The sequence below is a fragment of the Protopterus annectens genome, chromosome 16.part0, assembly GCF_019279795.1.
Source record: "Protopterus annectens isolate FY-2018-M chromosome 16.part0, PAN1.0, whole genome shotgun sequence".
Taxonomy (NCBI): domain Eukaryota; kingdom Metazoa; phylum Chordata; order Ceratodontiformes; family Protopteridae; genus Protopterus; species Protopterus annectens.
This window is the reverse complement of record NC_056750.1, coordinates 685,279,200-685,294,889: the sequence shown is the minus strand read 5'-3', so window position 1 is coordinate 685,294,889 and position 15,690 is coordinate 685,279,200. Positions and strand designations below refer to the sequence as shown.

The 15,690-nt window shown below is 42.2% G+C and overlaps 1 protein-coding gene across 4 annotated transcripts in view; it reads left to right on the top strand.

Moving 5' to 3' along the window:
- LOC122790442 (discoidin domain-containing receptor 2-like) overlaps positions 1–15,690 on the top strand; it is a 1,000,047-nt gene that overhangs the window by 902,021 nt on the left and 82,336 nt on the right. For all 4 annotated transcript variants that reach the window (XM_044057975.1, XM_044057974.1, XM_044057973.1 and 1 more), the window contains one exon: positions 9,850–10,047. In XM_044057975.1, coding sequence (XP_043913910.1) covers positions 9,850–10,047 — 198 coding nt within the window. The remainder of the gene's footprint in view (positions 1–9,849; positions 10,048–15,690) is intronic.

Sequence of the window (15,690 nt, the reverse complement as noted above, 5' to 3'; positions counted from 1 at the left end):
CAAAAAATTTAATTATATCATGTCGTCGGATACTCCGACACCAATTTTAAGCAAAAGACGCAAAGACAAGGGCTGACATCCAAGGTCTGCACCGAGTACTGAGACCACGCTTAGGCCGACTACCGGTTCTCCGGTTCTCAGCGAGGCGCCTACGCAGCCCCTGACTACCGATGAAACTATTTTACCGGTGACTTCAGTACCTGAGGTCGCAGGCTCCTCGGTCTCCATTCCCACTGCAGATACCGACGCCACTCTTGGTGGGGAAACTGAAAATTTAGTCAGGCCTGCCATTTCTGAAGGCGTCTTCAGGCCTTCCACCTTCTCTATTAAATCCTTCACTAAATCTAAAGCTGCCATGAAAACTAAAAAACAGGGTCCCCAGACCTCCTCTGAAGGTCCCATGCCTAAAAAGCAGATGCTTAAAATGGCTGAGGATTTGATGACTCTCATCAGGGGTTCTCAACCCCCCTCTGACAAAAGACCCAGATTGGAGGAAGACTTCCCTTCCTCAGACCAGGCTTCTATTACCTCAGACCATTCTGAGGACCAGGATTATGCCTATTCCCCTTTCGAAGACTCTGATGCTGAGGAGTCTATTCCCTTGGTCTCCCCCCCCCCCCCGAGGACTACTCTTTTGGGGAAACTCTGCATACATTGAGGGAACACTTCCACTGGGAAGGCCAAGATTACTCAGATTCCAAGAAAAGGCTCAGAGAATTTCTACTGCTCCCCCAGCATAGGCCCCTGGCTATCCCTCCTGTTTTAGATAGTTTGGATGATGTGTAGGCAGAAGCCAGCCTTAATCCAGATTCTTTACCTCCAGCCCCTGTTAAACCAGACAGGTATTACCGGGTTCCTGATTCTCACCAGTTCCTTTACAAAAGCCATACTGCTGACCCAGAAACAATTTCACAGGGTCCCAAGGGATTAGGTCTCTCAACAGCAGGTACAAGTACGACTCAGTCATTGTCCACGCTGGTGTCAACTACCTGAGACGTACCTCCTTGGACTACATGAAAAGGGACATCGAGGAGCTCTCTGATTATGTAGCCCAGGCAGGTATGACCCTGACCTTGAGCAGTATCCTACCTTCACCTAGAATGATGCCACAATACAGTGATAAGATGATCAGCTTTAATAATTGGCTTAAATTCTGGTGTCATTCAAAGGGGATCCAATGTCTGTCTGCCTGGGATGACATGCTGGACAAGCCACGCTGCTTTGCAAGGGACGGCTTGCACCTGTCACCCTGGGCTTCCGGATATTGGCAAAGGCTCTTGCCACCCCATAGTGCCTTTTTAGGCAAGGCTCAAATTCTAAACCTACCACCCTAGAACACCAAAAGGAAAAAAACTAAGGGTAATGCTGCTCAATGCCAGAAGTCTCAATCTCAAGATGCACGCACTCGAGGCCCTTCTCAATATGGAGAACATTGATGTCTGTGCTGTGACAGAAACCTGGTTCAAGGCTCCTGAGAGCACCCCAGCACTAACAGGTTTCACCTCATATCACGCTGCCGCCCCAAAATCTGGACAACACCAAGAAAGGAGGGGTGTCCATATTCATAAAGGACACCCACACCTCAAGGTTGGTGGCAACGACGATGCATCGGAGACCATCCAGGTGCAATTAACCATAGGCAAGACTGCTCTGCAATTTGTAGCATGTTACAGGCCACCCTCTCAAACTCAGGAACCTCACATGGCCTTCCTGAAAACATTGGAGGGATAAATGTATCTCCAAACACCATCATACTAGGTGACTTCAACTACCCTAATATAGACTGGGAACACTACTCAAGCCCGAACACTCTAACCCAAAGATTCCTGGAGTTCATAAACTCAAATGCCATGGAACAACTAGTCACCATCCCCACAAGAGGAGAAAACATACTTGATCTCATCATCACGAACATGGGATCAAAATGTTCAACACCGGAAGTATACCCCTCACTGGTGAGATCAGATCATAAACTAATCTCGCTGGAGGTCCTCATCCCGCCCCCACCTGAAACAAAAAGACCACAGTGAAAAACTTCTCAAAGCCGATTTCACACTTCTAAAAACTAGTGTGGTCTCCTTTAAGGCCCCTGAGCCAGTGGTAAACATTACTCAAACCGCTGAATCACTTACAAATGCCTTCTACCAGCACCTACAGGACTGCATGGATCAGGCAATCTCAAACAAAACTAAGACTCTCTGTACCAAAGGCAAGCGTCCAGTCTGGTGGACCCCAGCCATAAACAAGCTCTACAACAAAAGGAGGAAGCTACTACAAGATAGAGCAAAATCCTTGAAAGGTAAGACACCTTTGATCATTATAAGTAAAACTAAGAGCTCTCATAAAATCATCCAAGGCAAATTTTGAGAGAAAAATCGCCAAGGACTCTAAAGAGAATCATAAGGCCTTCTTTAGCTATGTTAGAAACCTAGGAGGAAACTCCCAGATATGCTCAGAATTAGTTCAAAATGATGTGAAAATTACTGAACCTACACACATTGCCAACATACTGGCTGACAGGTTCAGTGCAAACTTCTCCCTCCCCCAAAAGGAGAGATATCTATTCCAGAGGATTGTAGCCCCCAAACATCTCCAACGCCCAGGTGAGAACTGCCCTCACTAAGGCAAAAACACAGCATCCATGGGACCGGATGGTGTCCCCGGCTGTGTGCTTCACGAACTCAACGAGGAATTAAACCCACAGTTAGGACAGCTGTTTAATCTTAGCCTCACCTCAGGATACGCACCAAGGAGTGGCGCACGGCGACTGTGGTCCCACTTCATAAGGGCGGTGCCTCCACAGACCCTGGAAATTACCGCCCCATTAGCTCGACAAGCCTTATCTGCAAAGCCATGGAGAGGATCATAATGGAACTCATAAATAAAGACATAGGGAACTTGCAGACTTTGGATCCAACCCAGTTTGGCTTTGTCAAAGGCAGATCCTGCCTCTTAAACTTGGTTGACTTTTTCGAGACTGTCACCAAGGCCATTGATGAGGGAAAGGCAGTCCATACAGCCTACCTCGACCTGGCAAAGGCCTTTGACACAATACCCCACTCAGGTATCATCGAAAACTCATCAGCTTGAATGTAAACCCATACATCACAAGATGGGTTGCAAACTGGCTAAGTGACAGAACCCACAGGGTCAGAGTTGCTGGAGCCATGTCAGACTCAAAGCCTGTCACAAGTGGTGTCCCACAGGGCTCAGTCCTGGGTCCACTCTTGTTCGGCATCTACTTTTCTGAAGTACAAGCAAACACAGGAGGGTTATGGCTGACAAAGTTTGCAGATGACTGCAAACTGGGCCATAGTCGAAAACACATCTGACACAGATATCCTCCAGAAGGGCCTCACAGAAACGGATAACTGGTGCCAGAGCCATGGCCTGAAGTTAAACGCCAAAAATGCATAGTCATACCCTTGGGAAAAACAAGGTTACCCCTAGCTACCATATAGGTGGCAATCCACTGAGCACAGAAAAAGTCATCAGGGATCTGGGGACCCAGGTTGACAGTAGCCTTCGTTGACACTCATGTTGCTAAAGTAGTTAGGAAAACCTTCTATATCGCCCACCTGATCATGAAGGGATTCACATCTAGATCAAGGAGGTCATCGTCCCCTGTACTCATCACTCATTAGACCTATGATTGAGTACAATGCCCGTTCGAATGTATCTGACCCGACACCTGCTGCAGCTTGAAAGGCCCCAAAAGTTCCTCACCAAAAGGATAAAGGGTCTCAAAAATATGTCTTATGCTGCCCGACTGAAAGAACTCCAGCTCTATTCAGTCTCATACCGCTTGCTCAGAGGTGACCTGTGCCTAACATATAAGGCCATGTCAAACCCAGATTTGATGAATATGCTTCACCTCAAAAAATCTAGATCCCTCAGAACCACAAGGGCGGAGACTTAAACCTTGACACGGTTATAAATAGAACGTGCTGGAGGGACAGATTCATCACCCAGAGACTCCCTATGCTGTGGAACAAAATCCCGGTACATGTGAGGCAGAGCACCTCTCTGGCCTTGTTCAAGAGGAATCTTGACCAATGGATGGGAGATTGCAGATATACCCCAGGGATTACTTCAGTGTCACTGCTTGACAGAGGCACAGCAAAATGATCGGCATAGTTTTTATTCAAACTAAAGGGGTGGCGAAAGCCACATAACTATGGGCTAGGCTTATAAATGCCCTTGGGCAGATAGCCTAGTATGAACCTATGAACATATGAACCTATGAACCTAGTATGAACCTATGAACATATGAACCTATGAACCTAAGGCCTCTACTGCTAAAAACCCTTTACCTTCAGACAGAGATTCCAGAGCATTAGAAAGGTGGGGGAAAAAGGTGTATACATCTGCCACTTTAACCATGAGGGCATTAAATTGTCAATTTCATATGTTAAAGTACCAACAGTTTTTGTTATCTCAGCTGAAAAGCAAAATGACACAAACAGAACAACCAGATTTGAAAGAGTTGCAGGATTTGTTGCATGGAGCAGAGCAAGTGGGTAAACATACCTTGCAGTGTGGTTTTGATGCTTTAGAGGCCTCATGTAGAGCTGCTGTTACGGGATCTGTTATACGTAGACATGCTTGGCTCAAAAAGCAAACCTTACCAGATCATGTCAAAGCAAATTTATTAGATGCACCACTTCAAAAAGATGTATTGTTTGGTGTTAAAGCTGAGGAGGTACTAAAGAAAATGGAGGAAAAGCGAAATCTATGCAAACAGTGAAAGATTTCTTGCAGGTACAACCTCCACGCTTCAGCAGAAACTGGCCTTCAAGAAATTGGTCCTTTCCAGCCATGGACAGACCTCAAAGGGGCAGATAGAGACACCCAAGGGGTAGAGGACAACCTCAAGGATCTTACAGAGCTAGACAGTGGCAAGCACCAACCCCAAGAGGTGGAGAAGATAGATCACAGTCATTTAGAAAACAGACACAGTGACTTCCCCCTATGCCTGCCAAACAAAGCTTTAATGGCAGCACCTTTGGGTGGAAAACTGGCATTATTTTCAAAAAACTGGCACATTGTTACAAAACACAAATGGATTCTGGACATTATAGACAGAGGCTACAGGTTCCACTTTCACACCCTTCCAAAAATGAGAGGCTTGCCAAACCTGCCACAAAATCAAAGGGCAGAGGCACAAAGACAAATTTCCTCTCTCATGGATATGAAAGCGATTCAAGAGGTACCTGCAAAAGAACAAGGTCAAGGTTTTTATTCCAGACTATTCCTGGTACCAAGGAAAGACAAAGATTGGAGACCCATCTTAGACCTCTCCATCCTAAACACATATCTACAGGTGCCAAAATTCAAGATGCTCACATTACAGCAGCTTCTTCCCATGCTGGGCAAGGAGTCTTGGCTGGTAACATTGGACCTCAAGGAGGCATACCTGCATGTCCCTGTCAGACAAGATTGCAGAAGATACCTCAGATTTCTTGCAGGTTCAACCCATTACCAATTCTCTGCATTGCCCTTTGGCTTATCTACTGCACCCAGAGTGTTTACGAAATGCCTGGCATCAGTAATTGCCTTCTGCAGACAACAAGGAATACAAATCTACCCATATCTGGACGACTGCCTGATCCAAGCGGACAGCAAGGACATTCTATTGCAGCATCTGGCGTTTGTAATAAAACTGTTAAACTACCTACCTGGGATACACAGTGAACAAAAAGAAATCAAAACTAATACCTTCTCAACAGATAATTTTCCTGGGTGCCAGCTTAAATACAACCACCCAGATGGCCTACCTCACGCCAGACAAACAAGGGCAACTATCTCAATACTTCAACAAAATGGTAACTTTCACCAGACTAACTGCAAGGAAAGTCCTGCAGGCTCTGGGATTCATGGCATCTTGCATCCTACTAATACCATGTGCAAAGCTGCATATGAGGAAACTACAATGGTACCTAAAAAACTTATGGTCTCAACACAGCCACAGCTTGGAAACAATTATACCACTCATTCCATGCCTTCAAAAGGAATTTTTGTGGTGGGCTCAAGCATGCCAAAGAAACACAGGTCTCCCTTTCTGTGTACCTTAAGCAACTCAAATCATCACAACGGACATCTCAGACTACGACTGGGGAGCACACTTGGCAAATCAGTGCATTCAGGGAAAATGGTCCCAAAAACAGAAGCACCTACACATTAACCAAAAGGAGATGCTAGCCATGCAAAATGCTCTTATGACCTTCAAAGACCTACTGCATCCAGGCCAGCTATTGATAAGGACAGACAACACCACAGTCATGTTGTACATAAACAAACAGGGGGGAACTCATTCATACCCCCTGTGTAGGCAAGCCATGACCCTATGGAACACAGCACTGGAATTGCAAATTCAACTACAGGCACAATTCCTGCCAGGAAAGGAAAACACACTGGCGGACAACTTAAGCAGAAATATGACAGACCCTCACGAATGGAAGTTGCATCCTCAAGTTTTCTCAAAGATAACTCAGGCATGGGGACAGCCAGACATAGATCTATTTGCTACCCACAGAAATTACCAGTTGGAAAAATTTTGTTCAAGGACCCATCATCCACAGGCCTGGAAAGTGGACGCACTCTCTTTCAATTGGACAACATTGACAGTCTATGCCTTCCCGCCTCTTCCTCTTCTGACCAAAGTTCTATTAAAAGCCAGAGCAGAGAGGCCACAAATGATTCTCATTGCTCCAGGCTGGCCACGACAACACTGGTATCCTCTCCTAAAGAGCCTGACACACTCCCCACCATGGATCCTACCTCTAGTCCCTCTTCTGTTGTCCCAGCACAACTACAAAACCCTTCACAGCCAGCTCAAAACCCTAAATCTAGCTGCATGGAGAATACCTTAATTTCCCAACAGACTCTCCTCCCCAAGGAGGTGCAGGATGTCATCTTGGAGGCCAGAAGACCCTCTACTAGAAAAGCCTACTCCGCCAAATGGAAACAATTTTGTTCCTGGAATCAAGAAAAGGGCCAGAATCCTTGGGTAATAAATATACCTCAAATTTTACAATACCTAGCTGAGATGTTAAACAGTGGCCTTTCCTTCTCCTCCATCAAGATCCACGCTTCAGCCATTTCTGCACAATACAATACAGATCCTCCTTTATTCTCACATCCTCTATTAAGGCAGTTCCTCAGAGGGGGCAAAAAATATAAAACCCCTCGAAACCACCAGTCCCAGCTTGGGACCTCAACTTCGTATTGGAAAAGCTGACCCTGCCTCCCTTTGAGCCGGCTTCTTCAACAGAGCTGCAATACTTGTCATGGAAAACAGCCTTCCTTCTGGCTATTACCTCAGCACGCAGGGTTTCGGAAATACAGGCCCTCATGGCTGTGCAACCATTCATCATTTTCCATCAGGACAGAGTTTCCTTACGAACCAACCCTACCTTCATGCCAAAGGTAGTATTGAGTGTAGCTTTGAATCAGACTATTCATTTACCTACCTTTTATCCAAATCCACAGAACAAAGGGGAGAGACTACTACATTCCTTGGACATTCACAGACAACTTCATTATTACTTGGACAGAACAAAGCCATTCAGGAAATCTGAGCAGCTCTTTGTGTCCTATGCTACAGGTGCTCAAGGAAAGGCTATTTCCAAACAGACAATTTCAAAATGGATAGCCCACTGCATACGCTTTTGTTATTCATTTCATGGAAAATCTGTGCCTGTATACATCTGATCCCACTCCACCAGGGCTACAGCCACCTCTGCAGCTTTCTTCAGGGGGGTCCCTACCAAGGGCATTTTGGAAGCAGCTACTTGGAGTTCAGTGCACACTTTCTCCAAGCACTACCACCTTCCACTATACTCAAAATCTAGAGCGGGCTTTTCCACAGCAGTCCTGCAGGGCATCCTCGCCCCTCCTAGTTCCACTTAGTGCCTACCACCCTTACTTAGCTTTGGGATTCTACCCATCTGTAATGACTGCAGCTGTATGCACGATGAACCTAGTACAGTTTTGTACCTACCATAAATGTAGATGTTCGAGTGCTCGTACAGCTGCAGTCCAGGTTATCCTCCCACCATCCCCTCTTAGGACAGGCCTTATGACAAACACCTTTATCATACAACCTATTTGGGGTATTCTTTTATGGTGTATTTGCTTGCAACTACTGTTTTTGATTTATCTACATTGCATGTTTGCATAACATTATGTTTTGCCTTCCTTCTGGGGACACCTGACATCTGGGGCAAGAAAAACTGAAGAAAATGGCATCGGCTGCCTCTTTTATACCCCTGCCGCACTGACGTCAGGGAAGAAGCGACAACCGACGCTGGACCTAGACTTTGGAATTCGGCCGACCGAGGACCTGCCTGACGGCAGGATAACCCATCTGTAATGACTGCAGCTGTATGAGCACTCGAACATCTACATTTATGGTAGGTACAAAACTGTACTTTTCCTCACCTCCATGGCAAGTCAACCAGGTATACCCTTGTCTCTTCTTTGGATGATGCATCCTCCCAGTGATGTCCCAAGTTGTCACCAGAGATGATCATAAATATATGCCTATGTCACTGCCCTAACCCAGGATAGGTATGCCCATCATTTCCTGCCACTTTGTCAGTCATCTGAGCTGACAGTCAAACCCAGGTCACCTGACTTAGTCAGGGCTGTATTCCTCTATGCAACTGAAATGGTTTTGTCACTTGTTATACGGCTTGATCTATATTACATCCGCAAAAACCACTTTCAGCGAATGGCTCTTTGCTGAACGATAACCAGTGAAATCTAACTCCCACTAATGGCCATTTCAGTTAATTTTTTCCTAGGAGAAAAAAACGCTTGTCCATCATCGGGAATTTTCCTTTTCCCCACTGTAGTGCAATCTCAGCGTTGGTATATTTAGTTAGGGAGGTGTGGGGGGCACTGCACCCCACATTGGTAGGTTGTGGGGGGTGAAGCCCCCAAATCTGAAGGGTTTTAAAATTTGTTTGGTTTTAGGTTGGCCAAGCGTCCCTCCCAGGAAATAATTCACTGGAATAGCTGTTCGAGGGAGTTGAATTTCGCTGGTTATCGTTAAGTGAACAGTCGTTTGCTGAAAGTGGTTTTCGCGGATGTAATGTAGAAGCATATGGCTACGTGTCATGTCACTGTTGAAAAAAATACTTCAATTTTCTGTCTTTGATTTCATCATTAAAAATCTGTAGAAGATCCAAGGGTTTTTCCTCCTTTTATCTAAGTCTTGTATATGATTCATCTGTGGGCTAGGATGGTTTCCTAACAAGACTGTTGAGAAGAATCTTGCAGTGAACAGTGTGTTGTTTTTGTGATAATGTACATATTATGCAGTGCAGAAATTTTTCTTCTGTTAGATCTGTTATACCACCCTGTGAGATGAATAGAAGTGCTGTTTGTGAAAGAGACTTTCATTATTTGAGAGACAGTGATGTGACTTTGGAGTTGTCATCTTATGAGTGGATATCTGTGTATTCCATGAATAAAGACAATTATTAGTCTTGTATGATAGAAATGTGTCCCCTTGTTGTCACAATGGTAGGATAAAGACAGTGCAGATATTGTTTTACTTTGACAGCTTTTTAATTTTATTAATCCATTTGATTCACTTTTGTAAAGTACTGAGAGCAGTCTTTGTGTGGACATATGTTAATTATATAATAGTCATTGTTTACAACCAAATGTATTTGTGATTCATAGATAACAGATGATTTAGTACACTTAGTTTAAAAGTTCTTATTTTGCCTGGTACTCTTTATAGAGTCAGGAGAATTGTATGTTGTATTATTGTTCGCACATTGGACTTTAGTGCTTCTTAACTCTTGATGTATTCTTTTATTATCTCTGCTCTTAAAGGAACAACTTTCTGAAGGAGATTAAAATTATGTCTCGGTTGAATGACCCCAACATTATCCGCCTGCTGGGAGTGTGCATACAAGATGATCCTCTGTGCATGATAACAGAATACATGGTGAACGGGGACCTCAACCAGTTTTTGTCCCAGAGGGAGATGGAGAGTCCTATTACAGCAGCTAACAACATACCGTCTATAAGGTCAGTAAGGTACATCACCTGCACTGTATTCCTCCTAGACATATCAGTTGAAGTCATTCCTTATAAGTGTCTCTAAAGAGATTAATTGACCACAGAAACACAGCATGTCTAGTAGACAATAAATGATTATCTAGGCTTGTGTAATCCACTAAAAGTTGTGCCCTCCAAACAACTCTAGAATTAGTGGCCTATCCCTGTCATATTCATTCCCAACCTCTTTCCATTCTAACCTGAGATTTCAGAGTAATATTTGTAAATGTGTTTTCTGTTCTTGTAGTATGATTGTCTTGTCTTTGCTGTAGCCACACATCTGTCTTTTTCCATCTTCGCGTGACTACTTTTTGATGATACAGTTTCTAACATGCTACATTGTTGTATTTATTTGGTTTGTTAACATACTCCTTCCAGCAAGGCATAGCCTGTTTACAGATTCCTGATGCATGAGTTCATATGGTATCTTGGGCAGTTGACAGCACAGCGAGGTAGGATGGTAGTGCCCATCTGACATGCATGCTCAGGCCGCATTCGGTGGAGATGTAGGTAACAATCACATGGTGCTGCCAGTGAGTGGTTGTGACATACTGCTGATGTCTGCCTCTTGTGAAAGTGAGGAGTGGTCTAGTACTGACATCCATTATATGACTTACCACGGTGTTACTCGGTGGCACGGGAGATGGGAGTAAGAGAAAAAAAAACATCCCGGTAGCAGTATGATGACTGCCCTAGGTGCCTCAGTCTTCTTACTATTCCATGTACAGAAGTTATATCTCACGTTTCTATATCTTTTCCATTTTGGAAAGCTAAAATTGTAGACAGAGAGAGGAGGCGTGATCTCCAATGTCAAGCACATACTTCCTGCAATAAGCAAGCGGGATGGTTCATGTCCATCTACAGCTGGAGACATTTTATTGTATTTTTGGTGATTGACTTGCATTACATCTATGAGTAGTACATGTAGTGTAATAAAGGACTGCCCCATTTATCTTACAACTGGCCCATCACTTTCCCTCAAAAGATGTGTCTCCAATTGTTTGGCAGCATGAATTCATTCAGAAGATACCCATTTGCAGTTATAGAATAAGGAAAAGGCTGGCAGTGGCTCAGGGAGTCTGTGGTTTGTAAAAATGCATTAATGGTTTGTGATTGGTCCAGAGCCTGAGCATGTGACAAATCAGTAAGAAAATCCAGGATGTGAAGTTTAATAAATTGAGTGAACTGAAATATCAAAATGTTTTAAAGAAACCTATTTTATTTTCACCTCAATATCATCCGCTAATTGAAGCCTTTGTGAGGATATGTGAAAATGAAATATATGAATTATTTAATAATAATAACAGGAATCAGAAACATTTTAATATGACTGTGGAGGAGAACCAGGGATTAAATAAACTCATATCGGATACAGATATAGGGTTTCATCCTGTGGATAAGGGGGGGGGGTTCTATCGTAGTAATGGATGCTTCGTTTTACTATAAATCTGTGGATACAGTGCTACAGGATAAGCAAACCTATAGACCTATCAATCAAACAGATAGTTTTAATTTTTGTGAACACTGTAAAGGAAGACTGAGTGAATGTTTTGTTAAAGGTACTATAGTGAAAGATGTATATGAATATTTAGTTGTTAAAAATCCTACTGTCCCTAGTTTACAAGGGTTGCCAAAAGTACCCAAACATCCTACTACCCCTCCTTTTCACCGAATAGTGGCAGGGGCAGGGTGGATCACAGAACCGGCATCAATTTATTTAGAACATTTTTTTAAAACCTGTATTAAAAAATTATATAAATATGTTTAAGTGATACTAGACAATTTTGCTGTGATTTACATGAATGTACTAGAGATCTATTAAGTAATGAGGAATACTATACAAGTCAAGTCACTTTTTCCCGTGATACCAAAGACTCAAGGAATTGAGATGTTTAAATTGTTTTTAGAAAATCACAGTTCATATAACTTGAATTTTATTGAGTTATGTTTTTTACTTGAAGGTGTATTGGAATTTAATGTGTTTACTTTCAATGGCAAATATCACCATACCTTCAGTGGCAAATATCACACTGCTGGCATAGCTATGGACACATCTTGTGCCAATATCTGTACCAGTATGGTAATGGGCCAGTGGGAAACTAGTGATATTCCATCTGAATATTTTAAGGATGTACAGCTGTTTTGTTGACGGCATTTTTATACTATGGAAGGGTACGATAGAGCGATTGAATATGTTTTTTAGATTTAAGAATGTAGTTCACCTTTCTTCTCCTTCTCCATGTGTAGTTCCAATGAGGAAATAGAGTTCTTAGATGTGAAAGTATGCAGAGGTAGTGATGGTGTGTTTTATACGAAGTTATATAGAAAGGAATGTCAAAGATTCTCAGTCGTACTAGCATGCATGCGTCACATGTTTTTAATAACGTTATTACAGGACACCTACTGCATACATCCAGGTTGGATGAAAAGGAAGGGGACTTTATACATGATTTAAAAGAATTAGAAACGAAATGTAAAACAAGTGATTATAAACGGAAAGATGTAATATCAGCTAGGCATAAGGTTATGAATATGCGTAGGGATAGATCCCAACTGTGTTTTTTATTAGCTCTTCAAATAACTGTATTGAGTCCCAGAAGAGCAATAGAAATGATTTATTATTTGTACATGTAGTTAATAGTTCAGATGCAAGGGCATTGAAGCATATCATAGATAAGCATTGGAATCTACTCACTAGTGATCCCATGCTGTCTAGCATAGTAGGTGATAGAACAAGATTTTGTTATAAAAATAATACTTCACTGAAAAGGATGTTATGTTGTCCTAAAGGAAAAAAAAAAAGAGAAAATTCAAAGAAGTTATATGAATGCGAGTGAAAGGGAAGATAGGGGTACTAAGAAGTGTTATAACTGTGCGTATTGCCAATACATAGGTACAACAGGTAGATTTGTACATCCAGATACAGATAGAGACTATAAGTTTTGCGTTAATACAGATTGTAATACCAAAAATATTGTTTATCTGGCTTATTGCACATGCTGCACTGCTTACTACAGAGGGAAATCTAATAGGTTAAGGGAGAGAATACATGATCACACATATTGTATACGTAGAAAGGAGATGTTTAGTGCAATTGCAAAACGTGATATTTAAAGGTAGCCCACATGGCTTTAAATTTATGGTAATAGATGTTATACAAGAGAGTATGTACCCGGGGGATATAGTAAGTAATACTGAACATAGTGAGATGAAGTGGATATTGAGGTTGAGAGCGCACACTGGAAAAGGGCTAAATGACTGTTTTTCACTGAAACCTCTACTTAAACAGTGTAGGCTAAGGCATAAGTAAAGAGGATCTTTTGATATATGAAGTCTCCCTCGTTGACTAGCAACTGTAAATTGATGTTTGCCATTGACTGGTGAGTTTGAATTGCATCATAGTAAAAAAGTGTTGAATTTGATGTTTGTTATTGTCTGAAGAAGTGATTTTTATCGCAAAAGCTTGCCATAATAAATACGCTTTTAACAGAAACCTTTAGGGATTCTTTGAGTTCTTGGCATATAAAATATATAGCCTTGCTTCGATGGCTTGGATTTCTTTTTTTACATGAAATATCAGGTTGCTCATCACTAACTTGTAAATGGTTCTGTTTGGCAGAACTATGGCTCGGTTTTAAGATCTATACTTCATAGCTTTAGGGATTTAATCCTGACTTCTGATCACTGTCTGTGCTGCATTTGTATGTAATCCTTCCATCTGTGCAGGCTGCTTCTAGGTTCTGTGGTTTCCTGAAAACTTCTAAAACTATGTTAATTGACAGGCTACACTAAATTGTCCTTATGTATGTCTATGGATTGTATTCACCCTTGCATTTATGTTCTAGGTGATGACTGGAAGTGATCTATGGATAATCCCATTTAGCAGGTTTACAGATGATTGCTTTTTTTTTTAAACTTTCTGTCAGAGTCTGACTTGAAATTCATTGGAAATTATTCTTAAAAACACCTGTTGGTCAGTTTATTTTCTGGATATCTCTTTGATAGGACTGTTCCTGTGTACTGAAAATGCGCTTTTCCTGTAAACTTGAGTGTGCACTGTTGAATATGTCCCGAATGTAGTTTGAATTTGCATGCCTACAAAGAGTGTGACCCTCCCCCAAATGATACCTCTAATGCATTCAGTGTCATCTCTACTTATGTGTACCGCCTGCATCTGTGGCTGTGCCTCAGTACTTACTCTATATGTGATGTCTCTTGCTCCACAGAGATGATAGCAGTTGTGACCCTAGCCACTTTTAAAGTCATGTTATAATTCTTTATTTAAAATCTCTGTTGCCATTCATTGGACTGTAATTATCCTGTGTTGTTGAACATTTTTTATCAATTACATTTGCTTCGTTTTACACTGAAATACCCGTTGCAGTTTGGGGCCTTTTTGGATATTTATTTATTTTATTTCTTTTACATTTGTTTACCGGGATAGTCCAACTGGATACATGTCCATTTTCAGTGGAGGCCAGGGGAGAAAAGCTCCACATAACCAAACTTGCATAGATTACACAGAAGTTAGCAAACAGTTATAAAAACAAAGTAATTATATGCAATGGCTTAGTAGTGTTCCTTAGTAGGGACTCACAATTCTCATGGACAGACACAATTAAAAATAAGAGACATCAGATTGGAAGCAGAGCTTGGTGACGTAGTTACTAGTTATGATAATTACAGAATATGCTTTCAGTTTATAACTTAATCAGAGTTGGTACATGGGCATAGCCATTTCAATTTGAGATACTGTTTGAGGTTCTTTTTGAAGAGACTTTTGGAGGATTGTAGGGTTATATAGTTTGGCAATGAATTCCAGGTTTTGCCAATGAAGTTGGCAAACAGGGATTCCCCAGCAGAGTTATTAGCTTTGTGGGTTTGGACCAGTAGTTTATCGGCTGACCATAGGGATCTCAGGTTGCTATATAGCTTAATAATTTTTTTAAGTGAGGGTGTATCCTCAGGGTGGTACAAAATTTTGTGCGCTATTAAGAGTTGATTGAATTGAATTAAGCTGGGCAGTTCTAGCCACTCTAGTTGTTTAAGGTTCTGGCAGTGGTGGGTTCTATAGGTGGAGCCAGTGGCGAATCTGCAGTATGATTGTAGCTATGGGACAGCTTACCTAGTTCGGATTTGTTGAGGTTTGACGAAGCATATAAAAGAGTAGAGAGTAGGTGTGATCGGGCGATTGCAGTCCTAGCCAGTGGGGTTAAAAACGTCTTGTTTCTATACAGTGATCCAAGCTTCTTATTGATGGTCTGTATGGTTTTGTTTTGTGTGATGATCTGGGGAAATAGTGGTACCATTGTTAGATGTGATAGAGAATGAAAGTGTGGTAGATCTACTAGTGGGGAAGAAGAGTGGAAGTTTAGTTTTATTGGGGTTCAGAAGGAGGTGTTGGTTGTTGAGCCAGTTCTCAATAGTGTTACATGTATTTTGGGTAGATTTGCAGTTTGGATGGGGAGGTGGCTGAGCAGATCAGAGTGGAATCCCAGAATTACCTTGGGCTTTTGGTTTGTATGATTGTATGTAAGCAATGATGTTATGTAGTCCTATCTCACCTACATTCTTCACATGTGGGTTCGGAGCCGAATGTCGGCTCCAACCCGG